At 32.8% G+C, this 27,280-nt stretch overlaps 1 protein-coding gene across 2 annotated transcripts in view; it reads left to right on the forward strand.

Moving 5' to 3' along the window:
• KLHL1 (kelch like family member 1) overlaps positions 1 to 27,280 on the forward strand; it is a 373,250-nt gene that overhangs the window by 117,916 nt on the left and 228,054 nt on the right. For both annotated transcript variants that reach the window (XM_063103154.1, XM_063103155.1), the window contains one exon: positions 21,734 to 21,930. In XM_063103154.1, the coding sequence (XP_062959224.1) occupies positions 21,734 to 21,930 (197 nt within the window). The remainder of the gene's footprint in view (positions 1 to 21,733; positions 21,931 to 27,280) is intronic.

Below are 27,280 nucleotides of genomic sequence, written 5' to 3' on the forward strand. Positions count from 1 at the left end.
AGAAGCAATATGTTCAATAGCGATGGGTCAGAGTGCTGTAAAATGATTTAAACAAATAAATTTTCCATGAAATCTGGAAAGTTTGTAAGACTTGGAAGAACCATTAATAGCTAATTTATTTTATTAGCTTAGAAATCAAGAAAAAGAATAAATGGGTTAAGTAGCTTGAAAAGAATGTTTGACTGAGATAAACTTCAATAATTATAATTTAATAATCTTTAATTTGAAGAAAGGGCAATCATCTTTTCAAGGATTTCATGTATTAAAACTTTGCACATAGGAAGACATGGGAAGAAGCCTCCCTCCCCCATTTTCTCTTCTTTACTCCTAGTCCAGCAAACTAGATGAGAAGGAATAGGGTCAGGGGCTTCAGAGAGTTTCAATAAGAACTGAAGGAAATATTTAGACACTTTTTTTTTCTGGTAGTTGGTAAGAGTGACCTGATACAATGGGATGGCAGAAGTGGTAATAACATATCAAAGGATATAGGAATACTTTTTTAAAGAAAAATACATACTAGTGAAAATATTAATACTTAGCAATATGTAAAATAAAGTAAGAAAAACCAGTAAGATCCTTGGGTTAACAAAATTAAAAAGAAAAACTTTGGAAGTATGATGGATAGTGATACCATTATTAAAAAATTGATGGCTACTTATTGAAATATTAAATTTTGCTTCTCTACTTAAAATAAAAGGCACCATATGGTCAATTTTTCACACACTACAATAGCTCAAAAGTGGAAAGGAAATAAATATTTACACTGGTGTTATAAATAATTGTGTATCTAACATGGGTTCATATCATTTTTTCTAAACTGTTAATTAGTTGCATAAAAATTAACTTTCCGTTGGGTTTTCTATACAGTTCTTCACTAGAAAATCTGCTTGTGATCATAACCATTCATAGAGGGCAAAGTCCCATTTATGCAATAGTATGTGTTATGAAGTAGTGCCCTTTCGTAATTGTCTTAAATTTTAAGTTGGATACATAGTTGTAATCCAGATTGTATATCAGTGATTATAATGTTACATTTAAGTTTTCACAATCAAACCATAATTTCATTACCTTTGAGCACTTATTACATGAAGAGCATCACACTAGGTACTAGGAGAAGATGCAATGCAAATTATATACCCAAAACTGGTAAGATACACATTAAAAATAGCATAAATCTTTAAACAAATTTGGTAATGCCCAGAATTATTGTAGCAGGGTATTTTGAAAAAGTCCTTTGTTTTTCTATTTAAAAGCAGTAAAATCTATGTACCACTATCCACTTGTTGGCATTCTCAGTGTGTAGTGCCAAATGGACTTAGAAACAGGTTTGTAAACATTTTTAAGAAATACAATGGAGCTGCCCTTCTGTAGTTTTGCTCATCTAAAAATGAGAGCTGGGAAATTATTTGTTTAATGTGGAGTATACTATAAAGCATATGTACTTCACAGGGCCTGGTTTTCCAAAGCCTTGCTCTTTCAAATATTGACCTGTGGAGGACTGGAAATTTTCCTCAGGCTATAAAGTCTCTGGTGTAAGATAAAGATTTGTGGCACAGCAAGGTTGCTGGCTCAAGGACAGACTAGTTACTGATTGTTATGTAAAGATACTGAGAAATTGCTGTAAGATCACTTAATTGTCTAATGGAATGTCATCTGACTTGTTTCACTGAAAGTTACCAGCCTATATTGTTAAACTATAATCGCACCTTTGTTCTCTTCCTGTAACTTCCTGGTCTGGAAAATAAATGCAGGAAGAGAACCCCCGAAGGGTGGCCTCTCACTGGAGCATTCCCAAGGGAAGTTAAAAACTTCAGGGCCTCTCACTGCTCAGAAGAGATGGGCTTTGAGTAATCCTTTGTGTCTCTAATACCCAGGAGAAGTGGGGTGACAAATCTATGGGGGGCAAAGCAACACAAAGCAGCAGGTTAACCTTTAATAAAGCTTTTAATTTGACATAACAATGTCAAAGCTGTTTTGTAGTTATTCTACAGATACTCAGAAGCATGGATCAGAGAAGAAAATGATAATTAGTATTTACAGTTCCACATCACTCTACTTTCAAATTACTTATAAAGTTAGAGATTATAGAACTTCAGATATTCCATCTGGAATATTATATATTTCACAGATGAACATTTTCTGTGCTCAGCATCTGCAAAGCAGAAGCACCACAAGTAATTTTGATGATTACGTATTTAATATTTCAAATAAACATTGATAAAATCATCTTGAGATAAGTTGAAAATTTGTCTGTTTTGAATTAATAGGAGGATGCAGATTTTTTTTCACTGCTCAAGTCTTCTCCTTTAAATTATGAATGCAGCCCAGTCAGTGAGGTAAAGTTACCCGACAAAGATGGCCAGTAAGGTGTTGAATCTGTTACTGGATCAGAACTCAAATTGAATAGTATTTTCTCCCTCATATTGATGCCCTTCTGTAGAGTGTCAGTTATGACAAGAGTTCATTGGAGAGAGTTATGACTGTCATACTCTAAAAATAATTTGGGTAGCTTAAAACGACTTCCATATGGCTATACAGATGTTCCCCAACTCACTATGATAGTTTGACTTACAACTTTTCTACTTTACAGTGGTGCAAAAGCAATACACATTTAGTAGAAACCATTCTTCAAGTACCCATGCAACCATTTTGTTTTTCACTTTTGGTACAATGTTCAATAAGTTACTTGAGATATTAAACACTTTATTATAAGGTAAGCTTTGTGTTAGGTGATTTTGCCCAACTGTAAGCTAGTGTAAATGTTCTGAGCACATTTAAGATAGGTTAGGCTAAGCTGTGATGTTCCGTAGGTTAGCTGCATTGAATGCACTTTCTACCTGTGATATTTTCAATAGAAGTTAAACAGAAGTTGAAGAGCTTCTGTAAAGTGGCTCGATACAGGTTTGGTTCATAGTTCCTTCCGACCTAATGCTAGTTCCCTGAAAGTAGTAGTGGCGCCTGACAATTTAAGTACATTAATGCCGAATGGTCCTTGTCCTGTAAATGCATTGAATGGCTCTTATTTTACTATGTGCCAGCTATGTGCCATGCCCTACCATGGACTCTGGAAAGCAATATGCTTACTCACACACATTCCCTACCTTTAAAAAACTTTCATATTCTGTACTTAGAATAGCTATCTTTTGTTATCTTCTTTGGTGTAAATGTGCTTTCTGGTATACACAGCCTAGTATTTCCTCTTTAGAGAATGGTGAAAAATAAATGTTGAGGGCTTCTATATTGATTTTGTATGCGTGTATGAACATTAAAATTTCAGTCACAGCCAAATTTGGTGATAACATGGTGAAAAGAAAAGAAAAAATATAATGTATTTTAAAAGGATGCACTGAGGTTCACTATACTTTAAACTTCCTTTCAGACTGATAGAAATTTCCCTTGGTTTATCTTTTATATCGTCCCTACTATCCTGACATACTTGAAAATATAGTGTGTTCATTGATGCGTAAGGAAATAGAGTTCTAGCAAATATGGAAGATGGAATTGCAGGGTTACTAAAAAAGTGTCAGGTCCTATAGAGAACTGATAAGGACAAGCTTTAAATAAAGGATGCTGTCCATCCAGCAGTGGCATTAAGAAGAGGGGTAGAAAATTAAACTGCCAAATGGTGAACCTTTAATCATACTGAAGAGGTAACGTCCTTGTAATAAAAGGTTTGTGTGCTACTGAAGTTAATTAAAGTCTTTGTACATGCTAAGAAATGTTAAGATAGCTTCTGCCTACTGCCAAATATTTGAGTGAAATAAATACACACACATAGGGGCGAAGATGTTTAACGTTCTGCATTAATATTAAGAAGTATATATCAATATATTCAGCCTGTACTTTACTATTTAAACTCCTTTTAGAATTTTTTATTGTAATTAAAAGTAAGTTATTATTTCATTTTTATTACTGGATTAATTTAAGTGGCATGAACTATGCAAGAACATTAGCAGACTATTAGTTTTAAACTTAGAGTTTTCACTAGATGGGAATTTCTTTTCTCCATTTAAGAAATTGAGCCTTCAAAAACTGATTTTATGTATTATTATTACCCATTATTTAAAAATATTGACTTAAGCAGTTTTCACACGGTGTTAAAACAACCTGTATATTCAGTTAGAAATAAAGTATAAACAATAAAAATAAAATCAATAAATCAGTTGTATATTGCCATCATAACCGTACCTTTCCACTGTTTTAACAAGAAGCTGTGCATGTGTGCGTGTGTGTATGTATGTAAAATGCTGAATACTATCTTATAAAACTAATTTGAGGAAATTGTTGCATCAAAAAAATTTAAAAATGATGTATATTTTGTGAATATTATACAGCTTTTTATTGTTATTGAACAATACTTTGGCTGTATGCTATGGGAGTTAGTAGAGGGACTGCAAAAGAAATAGCTATGTTGTAAATCTTGATATTTATTAGCTGTAAAGTAAGGGTTATGTATCTACTGCAATGTAATTCACATTTGCTTTCTGGGTTTCCAAGTAAGAAAAATTTCTTTTTTTTTTTTTTCCAAGTAAGAAAAATTTCTCAGGTCTCATCTTATAATTAACTTTGCTTCCTTAAAAGTCCTGTTTATATTTTATTTTATTGTTGCTTTCAGTCTGCAATTGTTTACGTTTTCCTCAACTTTGGCTGCTAGAAGGTAGGAACTGAATCATATGGATGACTATATTTTCTTGAGATTATTCCACCTTCAATCTAATTTCAAAATGCCTATACTTTTGTATTAGAGAGGCAGTCCACTGTAGTGTGTTGAACTTAACATCAGATATCTAGGATTTACCTTGGCCTTCACCAGCACTGATATTCACCAGAACTGGTATTTAGAATTCACTGTGATGTGGGCAGCCCAGTGTTTATTCTGATTGTTGGACATTTATTCTAATTGGTGTGTATCTATTCCTTGCTTCTTGTTCAATATTTTGAATATCCCCTGGACTCTCCCACTTAACAGTTATGGATCTTGGTCAAATTATTTAACTTCATGAAGTTGAAGTTTAATAAACTATAAGTAAAGAAAAATAATAGTCTTTAAGTGAGAGGGTTGTTTAAAGATGCAAATGAAGTAAAAAAGTGAGTGGGTTTAGCATATTTTTTTGCATATGATAAATACTAATTATGATAATTATTCATACTAGGCATTTTTATAAGTTTCTCAAAATCCTCTGCACAATCTTTTATAGAATGGAGACGAAGACTGAGAACTGGGGAGGGAATAATGACTTTGTTCATAAACAGTTATTAATTTTGAATCTAATTTATATGTATTACACTATGATTTTTAATTCATATGCATCATTTGGTATATATGGACAGTGGGGCATGTTTTTTTAAAAAAAAAACTATAATTTTGTATTTGAGATGTTTTTATCAATATTGCATTCATTATTTTATCATATTTTATCATATTTGATCCTTACAGCAACATTCTGAGATGTGCATGCAGTCAAAATCTTATTATCAGACACAGAAATGGCAACTTAATTTAGAGGTCAACAAAATTACATGGATGTGAAACCATGGTCCAATTTTCCCATTGACATTTCAACATCCTTTCTATTAGATCTAGAGTGATTTAACATTGTCTGCTTAATACGAGAGGCAGTTTTGTTCATATGTACTTATATCACTGCTACATTGAGTGAAAAACATGACATTCCATTGACTTAGTACCAATTGTCATCAAATATAATTTTTTTACAATTAATATTCTTGTACTTGAAATTAAAAACCTGAGGAAAGCATACAGATGATACTTAGGATGGAACTAAAGATAAATGTAGCATACCTAGGTAGTACCTTATTCAAAAAATCTTTCCCCTCTTTGTCCCTCAGTTGAATCAAAGGAGGGTGACTTTAATTCTATTCTCAGTTTACAGAGACAAAACCAATCATTTGGGTTTTTATCCCTTTTCTACTGATTGAGTTAGGCATGGTAGTGTGACATAATTTTTGTCAGGGCAAGATGGAGGAAAGACTTCTAAGCAAGCTTTGGTAGGCTTTCTTTGCTGATGCAAGAGATCTATACATAAAGGAATGATTCCTCTTCTGATAGATGTTTCCTTGTGTGGATCTGAAACATGAGGAAAATTGAGGAAGTCTCTTGAGAAGATGGCTGTTTCCTGATGATGTGCTGAACGCTTTCAATGAATTAACTCTGGAGATAACCTTCCTCTATACTTGTTAAGAGAGATTATAATATTTCTTTATTACTAGAAAGCAATTTGCTATATGCTTTCTGTTACGAAAATCATAGGTTCCTTAGGTATCCAAAGTTTCATCTGGGTATCAGATAATTTTAAGCTAAATTTCTATGGAACCTGAGTAAAATCATGTAGATTTTCTCTCTTAGTAAACTTATTTGAGAACATTATGCCTTGAAAGTTAACTTTGAAGGAAAGTATAGAATTATTTTTTTTTAATGAACAATAGTCATGTTTTTTTAAGTTAACTTTAAGTCAAATACTTGGCAGATTTTTGCCTTCTTACCAGTAAGTCTGTCAGAAAAATGGCCCTGTTATAGATATAAAGAAGTATATCATGCATGAGGTGCTCAATTTGTGTGCATTCGAGCTCAACACATGCTAATATTCCATTTGTGCCTTCTGGCTTTCACAAATGGATCCTTTCATTGGATATAGTCCAAGTTGAAAAATATAGAATATTTTTAACTCTTTAAGACAAGGAATGGTTATAAAACCCAGATTTACCTCAAAAGTTACAAATAAGTATCTTTTAAAAATTATTCTACTTTTAATCTGTGAAAATTGAAAATTTTCTCTTTTTCTAAGTGATAAAGATTGGGGAGGTGTTCTACTAATATAAATGCTCTACTAATAGTCTCTCTGAATTATTATAAAGTTTAGTGCTAGCCCAGTTTTTGAATAATTGTTTTGGCAAACAAACAACTTAAATATCCTGTAGCTTATTACACTGACATACTGTCTCTGAAACATTTTTCGAGTCTTGATTTGAGAAGTAAACACATACACAAACATACCATTGTGCTTACATTTGTAAGATTATTTTAACAATGCATTTCCCATGTATCTTAAATGATATCAGTATATATACTTGTCATGACTATAATTATATGTTTTATATGTTGCAAACTTTAAGGAAAAAATTAATACAACCCACAATTTCTCTGAATTATAATATCATATATTTATTACTCATGGTCATATGACACAATTTTTGCCACGATTTTTGTGATTTTGTTTAAATTTAAGCCCTCAGAAAATATTTATGTCTACTTGTTGACTAAAATCATCTTTATTGAATCTATTTGTAAAATAGTTTTGAGTATAGTTTTTTTAAAGTTTTATTGATAAATACTTGACATAAAATAAACTGCACATATATAAGTGTACAATTTGATTACTTTGACATATATACGCATAAGACCATCACCATAATCAAAGTACTGTGTATATCTATTAACCCCAAGTGTTTTCTCATGCCTTTCTGTAATCTATCTTGTTGTTCTTCCTTATCTCCACCCTGTACACAGGTACTAATGATCTGATTTCTGTCATGCTAGATTACTTTGGATTTTCAATAATTTTAATTAAATTGGATCACACAGTTTGTACTTTCTTTGTATGGTTTCTTTCACTCAGTATAATGATTTTGCAATAACATAATTAATCATGATGCTGCATACATCAATAGTTCTCTCTTTTTCATTATTGTGAGGTATTCCATTGAATAGATATAGTTCAATTTGTTCCTTAATTCACCTATTGATAAACATTTGTGTTGTTTCTAATTTGGGGTCATTACAAAATAATACTGCTATAAGCATTCATGTATAAGGTTTGTGCCAATAATTTTTTTCATTTCTCTTGAACAAATACCTAGGAGTAGAATGACTGAGTCATGGGAGAGATGAAACTGCAAAACTGTTTTCCAAAGTAGTTGTACCATTTCACATTCTCACCAGCAGTTCTAATAGGTGTATAGTGGTATATCATTGTGTTCTTAATGTGCATTCTCTGACACACTAATGATGTTCAGCATTTTCCATTCATATATCATCTTTTGTGGAATGTATGTATAAATCATTTGCACAGTTTTTATTTATTATATTGTTGAGTTTGAAAATTCTTTATATATTCTGGATTCAATATATTTTCATATATGTGATTTGCAAACACTTTTCCCCGTGTATGCTTCATCATTTTGTTTCATTAATAGTGTCTCTTGCAGTGATTTTCATGAAATCCAATTTATCAATTTGTTCTTTTGTGGATTATGCTTTGATGTTTTACCTAAGAAATCTTTAATTAGCCTAAGGTCACAAAGATTTTCTCATATGTTTTCTTATAGGAGATTTATAATTTAAGGTTTAACATTTATGTACATGATCCACTTTTTTATTATTTATTTTTATTTTTATTTATCTGTACACAATATAGTTGATATTGGTGCCCCTTTACCAATATATCAATATAAGTATATCGATATAGTTGATTTTCATGTCCCTTTTCCTCCCTCCATCACCCTGTCCCCTCCCATCAATATCATAACTGTTCACTTATCTTAACAAGATCAAGGAATTGTTGTGATTGTTGTGTTTTCTGACCCCCACCCCCCATTCATTTTTATATTTACTTATTTATTTTAAAAAATAGATGAGAACATGTGGTATTTCTCTTTCTGTGCCTGACTTATTTCACTTAGTATAATTTTCTCTAAGTCCATCCATGTTGCTGTGAATGGTAGGGTTTCATTTATTTTTTTATACCAGAGTAGTATTCCATTATGCAGATACACCACAGTTTCATTATTTACTCATCTGATGATGGGCATTTCGGCTGCTTCCAACTTTTGGCTATTGTAATTAGGGCTGTAATAAACATGAAAGTACAGGCATCCTTTGGACATGATGATTTCGATTCCTCTAAGTATATATACAGCAGTGGAATAGCTGGATCATATGGTAGCTCTATCTGTAATTGTTTGAGGAACCTCCATTCCATTTTCCATAAAGGCTGCACTATTTTTCAGTCCCACCAGCAGTGAAGAAGAGTTCCTTTCTCTCCACATCCTCATCAGCATTTGTCATTCTCAGTGTTTTGGATATTGGCCATTCTCACTGGAGTGAGATGGCATCTCCAAGTGATTTTCATTTGCATTTCCCGAATGCTGAGAGATGTTGAGTACTTTTTTTCATGTGCTTGTTGGCCATTCATATACCTTCCATGGAGAAATGCTTTCTCCGCTCCTTTGCCTATTTTTTAAATGGGTTATTTGAATTTTTGCTGTTAAGTTGTTTGAGGTCCTTGTATATTCTGGATATTAATCCTTTGTCAGATGTATATTTTGCAAATATTTTCTCCCACTCTGTTGGCTGTCTTTTTGCTCTGTTAATTATTTCTTTTGCTCTACAGAAGATTTTTTAATTTGATATAATCCCATTTGTTTATTTTTTGTTTAGTTGTCTGTGTTTTTGGAGTCATATTCATAAAGTCTGTACCCAATCCTACTTACTGGAGTGTTTCTCTTATGTTTCCTTTAAGGAATTTTATTGTTTCAGGATGTATATTTAATTCTTTAATCAATTTTGAGTTGATTTTGGTATATGGGGAGAGGTACTGGTCTAGTTTCATTCTCCTACACATGAATGTCCAGTTTTCCAAGGACAATTTACTGAAGAGGCAGTCTCTTCATCAATGTGTAATCTTGGAGCCTTTGTCAAGGATCAGATGGCTGTGGGTGCATGGGTTAATTTCAGGATTCTCTATTCTGTCCCATTGGCAAGTGTATCTGTTTTTATGCCAGTACCATGCTGTTTTGGTTACTGTAGCTTTGTAGTATAGTTTAAAGTCAGGTAGTGTTATGCCTCCAGCTTTATTATTTTTGCTCAGGATTGCTTTGGATATTCATGGTCTTTTGTTCTTCCTTATGAATGTTAGGATTGTTTTTTCCAATTCTGAGAAAATGTCATTGGAATTTTGATGGTGATTGCATTGAATCTGTAGATCACTTTAGGTAGTTTGGACATTTTCACAATGTTAATTCTCCCAATCCAAGATAATGGGATATCTTTCCATCTTCCTGTATCCCCTTTAATTTCTCTCAGCAGTACTTTGTAGTTCTCATCATAGAGATTTTTCAAATCCTTGGTTAAGTTTATTCCTAGCTATTTTACTTTTTTTGGTGGCTATTGTAAATGGGCTAGCTTTCTTGATTTCTTTTTCTGCCAGTTCATTGTTAGAATATAGAAATGCTACTGATTTTTGTGTGTTGATTTTGTATCCTGCAACTTTGCTGAAATCTTTTATTAACTCTAAGAGTTTTTTTTTTTTTTTTTCAGAGTCATTAGGCTGATCTATATACAGGGTCATGTCATCTGCAGAGAGAGACAGTTTGACCTAATCTTTTCCAATCTGGATGTCCTTTATTTCCTTCTCTTCACTGATTGCTCTGGCTAGTACTTCCAACACTATGTTGAACAGGAGTGGCAAAAGTGGGCATCCTTGTCTTTTTCCTGTTCTTAGGAGAAAAGCTTTCAATTTTTCTCCATTCTGGATGATATTGGCAGATGGTTTGTCATATACGGCTTTAATTGTATTGAGATACTTTCCTTCTATCTGAAATTTATAGAAATTCTTTATCAGGAACAAATGTTGAATTTTGTCAAATGCTTTTTCAGCATCTACAGAGATGATGATATGGATTTTGAGTTTGATCTTATTAATGTGGTGTATTACAGTTATTGATTTGTGTATGTTGGGCCAAACTTTCATCCCTGGGATAAATATCACTTGATCATGGTGTATAATTTTAGCTAGTGATTTATTGAGGATTTTTGCATCTGTATTCATCAACAATATTGGCCTGTAGTTCTTTTTGTTGTTGTTGTATCTTTGTCTGGTTTTGGTATCAGGGTGATGTATGCCTCATAGAATGAGTTTGGGAGAGTGGCCTCTCTTACAACTTTTTGTAATAGTTTGTAGAGAATTGGTATTAATTCTTCTCTGAAGGTTTGGTTAAATTCTGCAGTGAAGCCATCCAGTCCTGGGCTTCTTTATGTTAGGAAATTGTTGATAACATCTTCAATCTCTTTGATTGCTATTGGTCTATTCAGATTTTCTTTGTCTTCTTGTCATAGTCCTGGTAGGTTTTTGTGTGTCCAAAAAGTTATCTATTTCCTCCAAATTTTCAAATTTGTTGGCATATAGTTGTTTATAGTACTCCGTAATGAGTCCTTGTAATTCTGAATTATCAATTGTAGTATCACCATTTTCTTTTTTATTTTTCGTTATTTGTGTCTTCTCTCTTCCCATAATCCATTTTTTATTGGTTATCAATATTCATCAGATACAAAGCCAATTGTCATCCCTTGTGCCCATGATGTGAGGGCCAGATTCATACTGGCAGTATACGCATTGCAATTAATTGCCTTTGTACTCCATGTCCCCCACACAATTATCCCCAATTTCTCTCTCCCTCTCCTTTCCCCCATACCCCACTTTGTAACCCAAAGAATGATTTCTTCCTCTGCAAGTCCAGTGCACTACTGAGGTATTCCTTTCCTTCTTTCTTTCTCTCTTAGCTCCCACATTTGATGAGTACTTAGAGTATTTATCCCTCTGTGCTTTGCTTATTCCACTCAAGATGAGTTTCTCCAGGCTGATCCATGTTGTTACAAATGAGACTGTTTCATTCTTTTTTATGACAGAGTAGTACTCCATGGCATATATATACTGCAGTTTCTTTCTCCAATTATCCATCAATGGACATTTAGGTTGGTTCCACATCTTGACTATTGTAAACAAAGCTGCAATGAACATGGAAGTGAAGGTATCCCTTCAACATGATGATTTCCATTCCTCGGGGTATATACCCAGAAGTGGGATTGCTGAATCTTATGGTTGATGTACCCATAGTTGTTTGAGAAACCTCCATACTGTTTTCCATAGTGATTCTACTAATTTACAGTCCCACCAACAGTGTAGGAGTGTTCTCTTCTCTCCACACACTTACCATCATTTGCTATTCACTGTCTTTTCAATTATAGCCAGTCTAACTTGGGTGAGGTGGTATCTCAATGAAGTTTGAATTTGCATTTCCCTGATGACTAGTGATGTTGAGCTTTTTTTCATGTACTTGTTGGCCATTTGTATGTCTTCCTTTGAAAAATGCCTATTCAGCACCTTTGCCCATTTTTTAATTGGGTATTTGTTGTTTTACTGTATAATTGCTTGACTTTCTTGTATATTGTGGATATTAATCCCTTGTTGAATACATAGTTAGCAAAAATTTTCTCCCATTCTGCATGGTGTCATTTCACTGTCTTGATTGTTTCCTCTGCTGTGCAGAAGCTTTTTAGTTTGATATAGTCCCCTTTGTTTATATTTTCTTTTGCTGCTTATGCTTTTGGGCTCCTATTCATAAAGTCTGTGCCCAGACCTAGTTGATGAAGTGTTTCATCTGTATTTCGCCTTAGTAATATTACAGTTTCAGGTCATATACTTAAGTTTTTAATCCATTTTGAGCTGATTTTAGTGTATGGTGAGAAGTGCATATCTAGTTTCATTCTTCTGCATATGGATATCCAGTTTTACCAGCATCCCTTGTTGAAGACACAGTCTTTTTTTCAATGTGGATTTTTGTTGACTTAGTCCAATATCACAAGACTGTAAGCCTGAGGAGTGATTTCTGCATTCTCAATTCTATTCCACTGGTCTGAATGTCTATTTTTATACCAGGCTATGCTGTTTTGGTTACAATAGCTTTGTAGTATAATTTGAAGTCATGTAGTGTTATTCTTCCAGGTTTGTTTGTTTGTTTATTTATTTTGCTTAGGATTTCTTTGGCTATTCAGGGTTTTTTGTTGTTCCATTTGAAGGGTAAGATTTTTTTTTCCATTTCTGTGAAGAATGTCATTGGCATTTTGTTGGGGATTGCATTGAATGTGTAGATTGCTCTGGACAGTATAGACATTTTCACAATATTAATTCTTCCAATCAAAGAGCATGGAATATCTTTTCATCTTTTTGCATCTTCTTTAATTTCTTTCAGTAGTGGTTTGTAGTTCTCATTGTAGTGGTCTTTCACCTCCTTAGTTAAATTGATCCCTAGCTATCATATTTTATTTTATTTTTTGGTGACAAATATAAATGGGCTTACTTTCTTTATTTCTCTTTCTGTTAGCTTATTTTTTGAGTATATAAATGCAACTGAATTTGGGGCATTTATTTTGTATCCTGCAACAAAACTTACTGAAGTTACTAACCAGCTCTAGGAGTTTTTTTGATACAGTCTTTAGTTTTTTCTATAAAAAACTAGTATTAGATCATCTGCAAATAGAGAAATTTTGACTTCATCTTTTCCAATGTGGATTCCCTTTATTGCTTTCTCTTGCCTGATTGCTCTGGCTAGTACCTCCAGTACTGAGTTAAATAGAATTGGTGAGCATGGGCATCCTTGTCTTGTTCCTGTTCTTAAGGAAAGGACCTCAGATTTTCCCCATTCAGAATGATACTGGCAGTGGGCTTGTCATCAATGGCTTTTATTGTGCTGAGATATTTTCCTTCTATACCTAATTTGTTGAGAGTCTTTATCATGAAGGGATGTTGAATTTTGTCAAATGCTTTTTCAGCATTTATTAAGGATCATATGGTCTTTGTCCTTGAGTTTGTTGATGTGATGTATCACATTTATTGATTTTTTGTATGTTGAATCATCCTTGCATCCCTGGGATGAATCCCATTTGATCATAGTGTAATTATTTTTTGATATGTTGCTGTATTTTGATTGCTAATATTTTGTTGAGGATTTTTGCATCTATGTTCATCAAGGATATTACTTTAATTTTCTCTTTTTGTTGTGTCTTTATCTGGTTTGGTATCAGATTTATGTTGGCCTCATAGAATGAGTTTGGGAGAGCAGCTTCTTTTTCAATTATTTGGAATATCTGAGGAGAATTGGCATAAACTCATCTGTAAATGTTTGATAGAATTCAGCTGTAAAGTTATCCAGACCCTGATTTTTCTTTGTTGGAAGATTGTTAATTACCACTTCAATCTCCTTGCTTGTTATTAGTCTATTCAAGTTTTCTATATCTTCTTGGTTCAGTCTTGGCAGTTTGTATGTGTCTAGAAACTTATCCATATCTTCCAGATTTTCATATTTATTGTCATTCAGTTGTTCATAATAGTCTCTAATGATTCTTTGGATTTCTGTGGTATAAGTTGTAATGTCTCCCTTTTCATTTCTGATTTTTGTTATTTGAGTCTTCTTTCTTCTTCTTCTTCCTTTTTTTTTGTGAACCTAGCTAATGGATTATCCATTTTATTTCTCTTCTCAAAAAAACACCTTTTTGTTTTGTTGAACTTCTCTATTGTTTTGGGGGTCTCTATTTCATTTAGTTCTGCTCTGTTCTTAATTATTTCTTTCCATCTATTACCTTAAGGTTTGGATTGTTGTTGTTTTTCAAGTTCTTTGACATGTAGAGTTAGGTGGTTTATTTGAATGCTTTCCATTCTTTTGATGAAAGCCTTTATTGCAATTAATTTTCCTCTTAGTACTACTTTTGCAGTATCTCACAGGTTTTGGTATGATGTGTCATTATTTTCAGCAGTTTGTAGACATATCTTGATTTCCCATTAAATTTCTTCTTGAGCCCATAGGTCATTCAGGAGCCTTTTATTTAAATTCCATGTATTTGTATAGTTTCCAAACTTTTTCTTATTATAAATTTCCAATTTTAGTCTATTTTCATCTGAAAAGATACTTGGAATGATTTTATTTTTTTCAAAATTGCTGAGTCTAGATTTGCGACCTAATATGTGGTCTGTCTTTGAGAATGTTCCATGAGCTGTTGAGAAGAAAGTATATTCTTTAGTTGTTGGGAAAAATGTCCTTTTTATATCTGCCATGTTCAGTTGGTCTAAATTTTAGTTTAAATCCTATGTCACTTTGTTGATTTGTTGCCTGGAAGATCTGTCCACCACTGAGAGAGGGGTGTTCAGGTCACCCACTATTAATGTATTAGGGACTATTTCTTTCTTTAGGTCTAAGAGTGTTTGCTTTATATATCTGGCTGCTCCAGGATTGGGTGCATATATATTTATGATTGTTATATCTTCTAGCTGCACTGATCCAATTTATCACTATATAGTGGCCTTCTTTGTCTCTTTTTATGTTTGTTGGTTCAAAGTCTGCTTTACCCAATATAAGAATAGCTCCTCCTGATCATTTTTGGTTTCAATATGCATGGTATGTCTTTTTCCATCCCTTTACTTTTAGTCTGTGTGTGTCTCTAGAAGTGTGATGGATCTTAAGAAACCTTGAAGAAATAAAAGGAGACCCAATTAGAGAACAAAACAAAACAAGAAAAAATATACAGAAAATGAAGGAGAAAATTTACAAAAAGATTAATACTTTAAAAAATACTTTAGCAGAACTCTGAGAAATCAAAGATTCACTTACTGAAATAAAAAATACAACAGAGAGCTTAAGCAGCAGGCTAGAGCGAGGAGAAGAAAGAATTTCAGATCTCAAAGATGGTCTTTTCGAAATAACCCAGGCTGACAAAAAAAAAAAAAAAAAAAAAAAAAGGAGAAAAGAATTAAAAATAATGAGGAAAATCTAAGAGAGCTAGCAGACAACCGCAAGCACTCTAACATCTGAATTGTGGGTATTCCAGAAGGGGCGGAGAAATGAAAAGGTATTGAAAACCTATTCAAGGAAATAATAACAGAGAACTTCCCACAGGTAGGGAGAGATGCAGACCTTCAGATCCAGGAACATCAGAGGTCCCCAAACAGATTCAATCCAAAAAGGTCCTCTCCAAGACACATTATAGTCAAATTTTCAAAGCTCAAAAACAAAGAGAGAATTCTAAAAGCAGCAAGAGAAGAGCATCAAGTCACCTATAAGGGAACCCCTATCAGACTAACAGCAGACTTCTCAACTGAAACCCTACAGGGCAGAAGAAAGTGGAATGATATACTCAAAACACTAAAAGAAAAAAATTGCCAGCCAAAAATTCTTTACCCAGCATGTCTCTCCTTCAGAAATGAGGGAGAAATAGTGTATTTCCCATACAAACAAAAATTGTGGGAGTTCACCACCACATGACTGGCCCTGCAAGAAATTCTCAATGGATTCCTTCATCTGGAATCTGAATAATGCATGTCACTACCACAGATACAGAAGAAAGAGCAAAATCTGCTGTTAAACAAAAACACCGGTGACAAAGAGCAAGAAGCTAAATCATGCCACCTCAAATATCCAACTAACACTGAAGAAGAGAAATAAAAGGGAAAGTAAGGATCAAAAGATATTTAAAACATCTGAACAAAAAGCAATTAAATGACAGGAATTAAACAATATCTGTCAATAACTACCCTAAATGCGAATGGATTAAACTCCCCATTCAAAAGGCACAGATTGACTGATTGGATTAAAAAGCTAGACCCAAGTACATGCTGTCTTTTAGAGACCCATGATCCATTTTGAGTAAAATATTTATATTGTGTGAGGCATGGTTCAAAATTCAAGTTTTTGTATATGAATATCCCACTTGCTCAAAGACTATTCTTTCTCAACTGAATTGCCTTTGTGCCTTTGCATAAACTCATTGGCCATATATGGATGGTTCTACTGCTAGATTTCATTCTGTTCCATTGATATATTTATCTATGTTTAGACCAATACCAATCTGTTTTAATTACCATAGCTTTATAATAAGTCTTAAAATCAGGTAGTCATTACTCCCAATTTGTTATTTTTAATTGCATTTCCACATGCATTTTAAAACCAGTTTTGCAATTTCCACATAAAGTTTCCTGGGATTTTGAAAGTGATTGTGATAAATCTATAGATTAATTTGGGGTTAATTTCAATTTTAACCATATGGAAATCCCAGGCTCTCAGCAAAGCAGGTCCCTACATTCTCTCCCCACCCAAACTCTTCTGATTAGAATGTTGTGTTAAGAGGTCCCCCAAACTAATCCCCAGATCTGATCATTCATGGGGATAACTCAGCATATAGTCATACCAATGGACATGATTCGTTATGGCAAATGGATACATAGCACAATCAGGAAAGGGAAACAGACCATGGAGCGAAGTCTACAGGAAGCCAGGCATATATTTCAAAGGGTCTCCTTCCAGTGCAGTCCCACAGGACACATTTAATTCCCCCTACAATGAGTTATGACAAAGTGTGTGTTGCCAACCAGGGGCACTCTTTGAGACACAGTGGGGATAGTTTTTATTAGGGACTGATCACATAGGCGGCCTCAGCCTAGTTTAGCACATACCAAAATTCCAGACTCTCAGAAGGACTAAGAGTGTTCAGCATAAACAATATTGTGTGTACAAACAGTTTAGGTACAGTGAGCCATTCCTATCAGTTAATGGTAGGAACCGTCTTGAAATCTAAGCTCTCAGACACCAGCTAGGGGCAAATCTTGCAAGCAAACCTTTTCAAGGATAGCAGTTTCAGGACTGCTGTTCTAATTCTTGACTGAATTAATTCTATTGAGACAAATAGTTTACTAAATTAAAGTCACAATCCCAATGTTTGGAAATAACTAAAATGAAATCTGTAAAAGCCACACGATCAGCATTTATTCCTTTTACCGGTTTTTTGCAAGATCTACACTAAGAAGCATGCAACCAACTTCTTGAAGACCTTACTGAACAGTTTAGGTAAAGTTCTGAAGGTTTTTAATCATGACAATATTTTGAAGATGTATATAAATTTAAAATTGTTATGCATATAATCCATTATAAATAACATTTTAAAAGAGTTCATACTACCTCTTCTATTTTATCTTTATTTTTGTAACTCTAGGTACATATTTCATAAATTACCTAAAATTGATGTAAAATATAGTTTTCTACAACTTATAGCATACTTTATTTCTGATAGCTATTATAGCATTCCATAACATTAAAATATATATTATAATTAGTTCTGACATAATTAGTCTTAAAATCATTCAGACTAGTATAAATTCCTCAACTTCAGATGACAGCATTATTGCATGATAATATTATTGATAATATGAAATATAAACACCTCAAAAAATTATATCACTATAGGCAAATATCTGTTCTGCTGAGTTTACCTATGTTCCTCAATATCTATTAATTGGTAGTATCTGAACAACTTGGTGCTTGTGTATTAACTAAATTTTGGAATTTTAAATAGCTTAACTTTTATTATTGATACAGTGTTCCGTTTTATATAAAAATAATATTTACATATATAATTTAATTGGAAATTAGTATATAATAAACAGTTTCATAATATTACTCTACTCGCTGTCTCTTTTTATTGTTGTCTTTATTTTATCTGCTCTTTTTTTTCTTCAACAATTCTCCGCTACACTTGAAATCATGCTTTTTGATTCCTTTGCTGTCTTATTCTTTCAGTGAAACTTATAAATAGATAAAATACTTTTTTTCTATTAAACATGTTAAGTAATGGGTTAAATGTCATGTTTGAAAGCAAAAGTATCAAACACCCAAGAGATTTCTTATTAACTACAAAACTAAAAGTTTCTTTAAAATGAAGAAACTGGCAGATACTGCCTTAAACATGGCACCGAATTTAGTACCAGCAACAATGTGACACACTGACATCATGAGCCTTGTAATCTGGTATTGAGAAGGGTACATGATCACCTATGTGATGTTCTTGCCAAAAAGATTTCTCCTAAAACTAATCATGGGGAAATAATAAAAATCCAAACAGCCACTCTAGATTCTTCATCAGTAGAAATATTGTGAATGACAGAATAACTGGGAAACTGTTCTAGATTAGAGACCAAAGGAACATAACTAAAAATAATGTGTGATCCTTGATTAGATCCTCAATTTTAAAAAAATTATAATCTATAAAGCATATTATTTGAACATTTTTGGAAATGTACATTATAGCAAAGACTATTGTACTACTTTCACTTGTGGTAACTATATTTCTACTGTGTTGGAGAATGTTCTTGCTCTTAGATGATGCTTAAGCATTAAGGGGTGAAATGCAATGGCTAAAAGTAACTCTCACATAATTTAGCAACTACGACATAAATACACACACACACATAAACATGGCAAAATGTTAACACTTGGTTAACCTAGACAAAGCATATATGGAAGTTTTTTTGGTACTATTTTTGCAAATTACCATAGGTTAAAAAAGTTCCAGAATAAAAACTTTGATGTGAAAAAAATTGAGTTATTACATTTATAAAGGTCTTTCTTAATAAATATTCTATTCTTGAAAGATAAACCTTTTAAAGTAGGCAACTTTTCTATTATGACATATAACTATCCATCATAAGAAAGGATGAATCTAAAAAAAATGACAGTAACATCACAAAGTTAAAAAATATACACCAGGTGGCAAGAAATGACTTTTTAAATTTTAATTAGAGAACAGCATATTGATAATGACTAAATACAATCATATTTTTTCCTAAAACTTTATACAGAAAGTTTAAACTTAGCACTGCCTGCCTTCCAAGTTCATAAATAAATTAAAATATTCCTTACATATAGGGAATAATCACTGTCATTGACTATTAGAAGCTGCAGTGTATATTTTATTCAGGCAAAAGGATAAATGTATAAATAAAAGTAGCTTAGATAATTAAACTTTGGTCAAATTCAGAAGTCTCAGGAAGGTAAATAAAATACAGCATTATTTTCTCAGAAAGCGTCTCAAATTCTCAAATTTTTCTTTTTAAACTGAGAGCATAGATACTTTTGGTTAATTATTATTAAAACTAAATATGGTCTAGTTACAAAAAGAGAGAATAAGAAGAGAAGAAATCAATAATAGTGGAAAAATGAAAACGTTGAAAATATCTCAAGCAGTCTTTGAGTAAAAATGTATGTCACAAATTTATTAAAAATTCTGTGAAGTAAATAATTTTCATAGGGAGAACTAGAATTAAAGGTTATATAAATTATTAGTAAGTCAGGAGTAAACAGAATGTAAGATATACAAAAGAAGAATTCATAAATTTAAAGACAAATATGAAAATACCATAAACATTGTGGTACAAATAATTTCATGAAGAGAACTTCTGCAAGTAAAAATAAAATGGTTATTAAAATTTTTAAAAAATCAAGTTTAAACAAAATATTCTATCTGAAAAGAAAATTAGTAATGGAAAGTATAAAAAGAAAATTACAGACATGAAGGAGAAAATACGATGATCCAATATATATTCTTTAGGAATAATCTCTAAAAGAATATAGACAAAACAAAGGTATGGATAAAGAGTCATTTAAATAAAAATTGGCAACAATTTTGCGGTATTAATGAAGGCATATATCTTCATATCCAGCAGGGCCAATAAAAAAATTAATAAAGTAGTTATACTACCAAAAATTGTTATACATTACTATCACCCTGTTCTGTCTACTAACAAAAACAAAAAGAGTTGATTCTCTGAAGTGCTTATTTAATTAGACAATCCACTGAAAATGTGATTTACTTAGTGTACAAATTCCAGGAGACAAAAATAAACAATATATGGTGTAAAAAATTTTACATAATTTCATGTACTGGCTAATTAAAATAAAAATGACAATTTAGAGGAGACTTGGCCGCAAGAACTAATTAAGTTATATCTATATAGATTCAAATACTCAGGCTTCACTATTTGAGTATTTTTATTTTAAGCCACTGCTTGCATGTATTGTTCAGGACCCAGGCTCCTTCCATATTGTGTATCTTTCATCCACTCGAATTTTATTATCACTTTTTGCTCACCTTTAGCTGGTGGAAGGGAAAGAGCATGGATGAGGACACTACATCAAAATGCTTTGGTCTAGTAGTAACACACATTCCTTCATCTCATTATCCATTAACAAAAACAATACATGTCACACTGCACTAAAAAAAATGTGGTCTGGCCCTATATTCAGAAGCAAGTAATGAATATACTTCTAGTGTACAGCTTTTAGTCTGTGCCACAAAAATGGAATAAACCATTCCTGAGAACATATGCCTTATAAAACCTCACCCAGATACTGACAGAAAATCTGAATGAGACTAAAACCACTGAAGATATAGAATTGCTAATTAAAATCTATCCCCAGTTAAGCCTAGAATATTTTAAATAGGAGTTCTATAAACATTTCAGAAATAGACCCATTCTTTAATAAATTAACCTGTAGTTAAAAAACAAAAGAGGCAACACTGAAGAGATAATTTTTTTTGTGCTTATGATAACTGACCAAAAGGAAAGAAAAATTATAGACAATTATAAACATGGGCACAATGAGTTAAATACAATATTAGCAATCTACAACACATGTATATATAAATTATGTACATAAATTAATTATACACACACAGGTATTTCATACACATGTGCAAATATACACATTGTCACAGTGAATCTCTTCTCCCCTAAGCTTAAAGACATATATTTTAACCTTATTTCTCTCTCTTTTTTTTCTTATTTCACAACCAAAGAAGTTGCTGCTGAAGTGGATTTAGATGTTTTAGTTGAAATTGCATTTGTGTGGACTGGGTGGTTTGGAACATTACATGAAGTAAGAAATGAAAAGTGCTTAAAACAATCTCTGGACTTTACTGAGTTATATGTATCTTGATTATCAATCTAGGCTCCGATAAATTCTAGCAGATTAGCCTAATGGTTTGAGTAATACAATGGTACATGTTATTATTTCATGGTTTAGGTAGTTTCATAATTCTCTTCACTTACATTTACAGGTTGCTTAGAATTAAAGGAAGACACCATTGAAAACCTTCTTGCTGCAGCATGTCTTCTCCAGCTGCCTCAAGTAGTAGAAGTGTGCTGCCACTTCCTGATGAAGCTTTTGCATCCATCTAACTGTTTAGGAATCCGAGCATTTGCAGATGCTCAAGGATGTATTGAATTAATGAAGGTGGCCCACAGCTACACAATGGTAAGGAAATATTATATTTTAATAATATAGACGTACAACGTATTATCAGAGATGAAAATAATTACTGTGGTGACACTGAACAACGTTTTCAGGTTAAAATGAGCTTTGAATGCTTGGCACACTTTTTTTTTATAAGATGCAATGTACCAGGTAGTAGTATTTTATAATCTCAGAGTAAAGGATTTATTATGTAATGAACTTTATTATTTATTTATGACTTTATTTACATTTTACAGGCAATTCAGATATAGATAGTTGCTATTTGGGGTTTTGAAAGTTGATTTGACCAATTTTTTTTAACTGTTCTCAGCATGTCTTTTTTTGTCCACTTTCCAAGCTGACTTTTTTTTAATCTCTTTATCTGCATTTTTCATTCAATCTCTCCATCATAGCATATTATATTTGGTATGGCTATGCTTGTTTGATTTGTGAAAAAAATCTTACAGTGGATTGAATTTCAGAACTCCTGAAACTTCTACAATAAGGGAAAATATTTGAAAACCTAAAACAACTGATCTACATTTTTATAAATTTGACTTTTCATACCATTTTCATAATTCAAATTTTAAACTGACTATCACTTCATAAATAATCTTAAAACAATTTAAGAATATTTTATATTACTTTTGTGGATATTTTTCTATGTATGTCTGCATATGTGTTTGTATTTTTTAACAGCTTCATAGAGATTCTAAGTCATTTGAATTGTACACTTTATATATGTAAAATTTACGTGGTAATTTTGTTTTACATTATTTCCATTCTAGAATAGAATAACCACTTACAACATTTTTATTCCCATTATATTTCATACCCTAAAAGTAATCATTCTAAAAGTATTTAATACAGTACCTAGCATAAAGTAAGCACTATATAAAGTTAGCCAATTTACTAGTGTCATTATTGTTATTTTTTGATTATTTTTCCTGAAACAACCAGTTTTAAAGTATTATAGAGCTATTCCTCTTCAATTGGAGAGAAAATTTTAAGTGACATAAATCTCAATAAGCTTTCTAATTGCTATTTATTTTAAAACATATTTTGAAATTTAACACTTTTCAAATCACTAGTGAGAGTCACTCAAAAATATTCTAATTGTCGTTCTTAGAGTTTCAATATTATTTTCATTTTCTTGAATCCTTTAGCAGATTAGTAAATTAAATGAAAATATAGAAATAAAAGGAAGGAGATACATAATTTGTAATTCAATTGTCAAATCCTTCCTTAGAAACATTCCATGACAGGGCATGATGCTATTTTTGAAATTATATGAACCACATAAAAACAATGTGAACAAATATTTCACCCAAAATATCAAAGCTCAGCTGCCATCATTTATTTAGGCACATTTCATTACAATTAGGAGCTCCTGGCTTAGCTAAGCCAAAGAACAATATGCATCCACATCCTCAGGGATAATGGTCCCTTCTGGTCCAGTTTGAAAGTATTAATTTAGTAATTAAAACATTTTCCTTGCAGCTGCTTGGACTGTTCTGCAATTTATCACACAATAGTGATGATATTTTTTCTTTAGAGACTTTATATAATGTATACTCAATAGGAAAATATATTTAAAACAGACATATAGAAGAGTACTAAGATGCTCAGTGTCTGAAAGACACTATATTAATTTATTTCTGAGACCGATGATAGATCATGCGCTGTGTAACGTCTGTTGAAATTTAAATGATTCCAAATTCTTCTGTAAACATGAAGCTCCGATATTCTCCAGATGCTCATGCTCATTATTTTACAGAAGAAAATCCACCGACCCAAGTATCTGTACAGATCTCTATTTCTCATCAGTTCCAACACTTTAAAATGAATGTTTTGCATATGGCATTATAACTTCTCATCACATATTTGCCTCTAATCCTTGTCTAATCAGGCATATGTCCTCATCTAATCTATTCAATCTGTGCTTTAAAAAGCAAACCTATTATGCTATTTTTTTCTTTTTCTTCTTATTTACTTTAATAGCAAACCAGCCCAGTTTTCCTACTACATCTGGGGTGGAATTAACTTCTTTCTAGGCTCTAATTATTCGATTGTATATTGCATAAGTAACATTCTTTTCTCATTTTCAATTTCTTTGCTAAAACTCTTTAAACGTAAATTTGATCTTCAAAATCCAGACCTTACCTGCTGTCTGTACTTCTTTGCTAACTGTATGATTTGCTATCTTTCCTTTGGAAATTTCACTCATTTATTTGACGTTAGCTACTGATTTTGTGTGAATGACCCCAAAATCTGTTCAGGGAAAGTGACTCAGCTTGGCTTTGGTTCATGTGCAAAATACTGAAAAATTTTGATTGCAAGCTCAATATTAAGCAGAAGTGTGAAACTAATCCTAAAATATAAATGTAAACTTTGGCTGCATGAATATAAAGATAGCATCAAAGTCATTGAGCGATATAGTCCCACTGTACAGTAGTAGATTTCATTATGAGATCTGTGTTTAACACTGGATATCACATTTTAAAAGCAGTAGAGGGCGATAAACAAGAACAGTTTAGAATAACAAGAATTTTAGATATTTTATAATCACTGTATGAGAAAAGTTGAAACAAACCATGGTTGCCTGTGGCAGAATAAAATTAGGACATGACAATAGTTCTCTTTATGTATTGGTTAAAATGGACTTGTGCCTAAAAAAGTAGTGGTTAAGTGTTTCTGATTCTGTTTTGTTTGCTTGTTTGTTTGCTTGTGTGTTTTAGTAGTGTATTCCTCTCTTCAAATAAAATATTATATGAAAGCATAATTTTTGAATTGATTGGCTTTGGGTAAAGAAAGATGGAAAGTCCAGACTCTGCTTCAGTCATCTGATCTTTTCTTCTTTCCTGTTTTGTCTCTTTCCATGGATCATCACTGTCATTTCCACTCCAACTCCAGCTCTGCCTTTTGAAAGAGATGTCTGGAACTTTATTTCCCAGCCGTTCTTTCTCCAGATGGTTCTGGGTTAGAGTTTAATAAAAAGAGGCATTCCTGCAAGATATAGAAGGTGGAAGAGAAGAAGCCATTTTTCTCTGCAGGCAGATTTGTAGGCAAATGGAAAGGTAAAATAAAGTTCAAGCGAGACCTTGAACACTATTTACTTCACCTATGTACACGTAGATAGTGATGGGAGCCCTCTGGAGATTTTTGATAAATGCAGTGCCTTTGGGTTGTGCTTTTGAGAACAATTCACATTGAAGTGAAGGTTGAGACCATTGGCAGAAACTTCTCTGACCTTCACTTCCACAGCCCTCTCAATGACTGCTTAAACGTCCAATTCTCTATCCATGATCTTTCAAATTTAGAACATAAAATGGTTTGTTTTCTAATCCAACAATATCTTCAACATAACCCCATTACAGCAGGTTCAAACTTCATATTCTAATAGGCATAGTCCTCTAAACCTAGCTTCTGAAGTTCTACCCAGGCGTTTTTCCTCAACATTAAATGAAATTGATCTCACCACTCCTAAACATGTGCTGTGTATTCCCTTCATTTCTACTTTACTCAGATATTTCTCTTGTCAGAATCTTTGCTATCAAATTCTAAATTACTCATCAGTTTCTAGTTTATGTTTATCCATGTCAAAGAAATATCTTTCAACTTTTCATGGCATTCTCTCCCTCATTTGAAATCTTAGTATTCCTTTCCTTAGGATGATTACATGATGTCATCATAAACTTCCACTTACAATAAATTATCTTTTATATATCTTTGTGAATGGTCTTCACAAATATATTGCAAATTCCTTTATGACAGACAGCAAGTCTTCTCTATTGAAATGTTTTTTGTCCTTCCAAAGTGTCTAGTACATTCTAATATACTCATTAATTTCCATAATTCCCTTGAGTACTCTTTTAGAGTTGTGACTCCCAGCAGTCTGGGAAGCGAATTCACTCATTCAACAAGACTGCAAGTGCTTTGCCTCTTACTTTCTTTTTAATCACACTCCCTACCATTATTTTGCCTGTTCATACAGTTCTAGCCACACTGACCTTCATACTGTGTTTTAACTACACTGAGCTTATTTCCTGAGGACCTTTCTGCCTGCTCTTTCTTCTCTCCACCAAAACACTTTTCTAACAAATATTCTATCTCTTCACTCCATTGCTTCATTCAGATCTCAGCTCAAATGTCCTTTTGTGGAGTATACTACAAAGCAAATATATTTCACCAGGCCTAGTTTCTTGTACTTTCAGGTTTGACCCAACTTCTTAAAAGTACATATAAAATGTTGACCTTGCAAAAAACAGGAAATTTTCCCCAGGCTATAGTCTCTGCTGTAAGATAAAGAGTTGTAATACAGCAAGGTTGCTGATTCAAAGACAGACAAGTTACTGATTGATATGTAAAGATACCTGGAAGCCGCTGTGAGGAAAAGGAATGTTTGCTAAGATCAAGCTTTTGTTGGTGGATCACTTAAATTGCCTTATGGAATGTCACTTTGCTTGTTTTACTGAATGTTACCAGCCTATATTGTTAAACTGTAACCCCACCTATGTTCTGTTCCTGTAACTTCCTGGTCTGGAGAATAAATGCAGGAAGAAAACCCCAATTCATGGTTAATTTCCCAAATGAAAGGAATGCCTCTCCCTTGAGGGTTCCAGGAGATTAACCACTTTGAGGCTTCTCACTACTTAGAAGAGTTGGGCTTTGAGTAATCCTTTGTGGCTCCATCATCCAAGGGAAAAGGGATGACAAATCTGTGGGAGGCAAAGCAACATCCTTTCCACAGACGTCTCTTGTCTGAACATTCTATCTATATTCTACCTTCAAAATTTACTATTCCTTTCACTGCTTTATATCCTTTAGAGTACTTATTAGTTCCTGGCTTTAGATCATATATTTGTTTGTGTTGTTGACTGGTGAGTGACTGTTGAGTACCATGTGCAAGGTGCTCTGAGTGCTCCCATAGGTGGCACTGAGGATGCAATGGTGAGCAAAATAGGCATGAGGTTGTCCTTCAAGTCGAGGTTAATATGCTGAAAGCAAATAAATTATCCCTATAAATGACAATTATGTATGCATATTTACATGTGTGTATATATATGTACACGTGTGCTTATATGGTAAATATTACAAAGAAAAATTAAAAGATGCAATGGGAGAGTTAAATAGAAAAAGCTTCATTAAAAAAGTTATGGTTATTCTGAATTATAAAAGATGAGGTGGAATTAGTCACATGAAGTGTTGGCTAAAGAATGTTCTCATGAGAGAAAGAAATGGATGTGCCAATGATCTGAGGTGGAGGGAGTTGGTTCTGTTTAAGAAAATCAAAGTGGAATAGGATGGTGGGGAGGGAATGGAAGAGGGGTAGTTAAAAGCCTGGAGATTTTGGCAGAAACAAATTTTGCAG

This window comes from Cynocephalus volans, chromosome 7 (assembly GCF_027409185.1).
Source record: "Cynocephalus volans isolate mCynVol1 chromosome 7, mCynVol1.pri, whole genome shotgun sequence".
Lineage (NCBI taxonomy): Eukaryota > Metazoa > Chordata > Mammalia > Dermoptera > Cynocephalidae > Cynocephalus > Cynocephalus volans.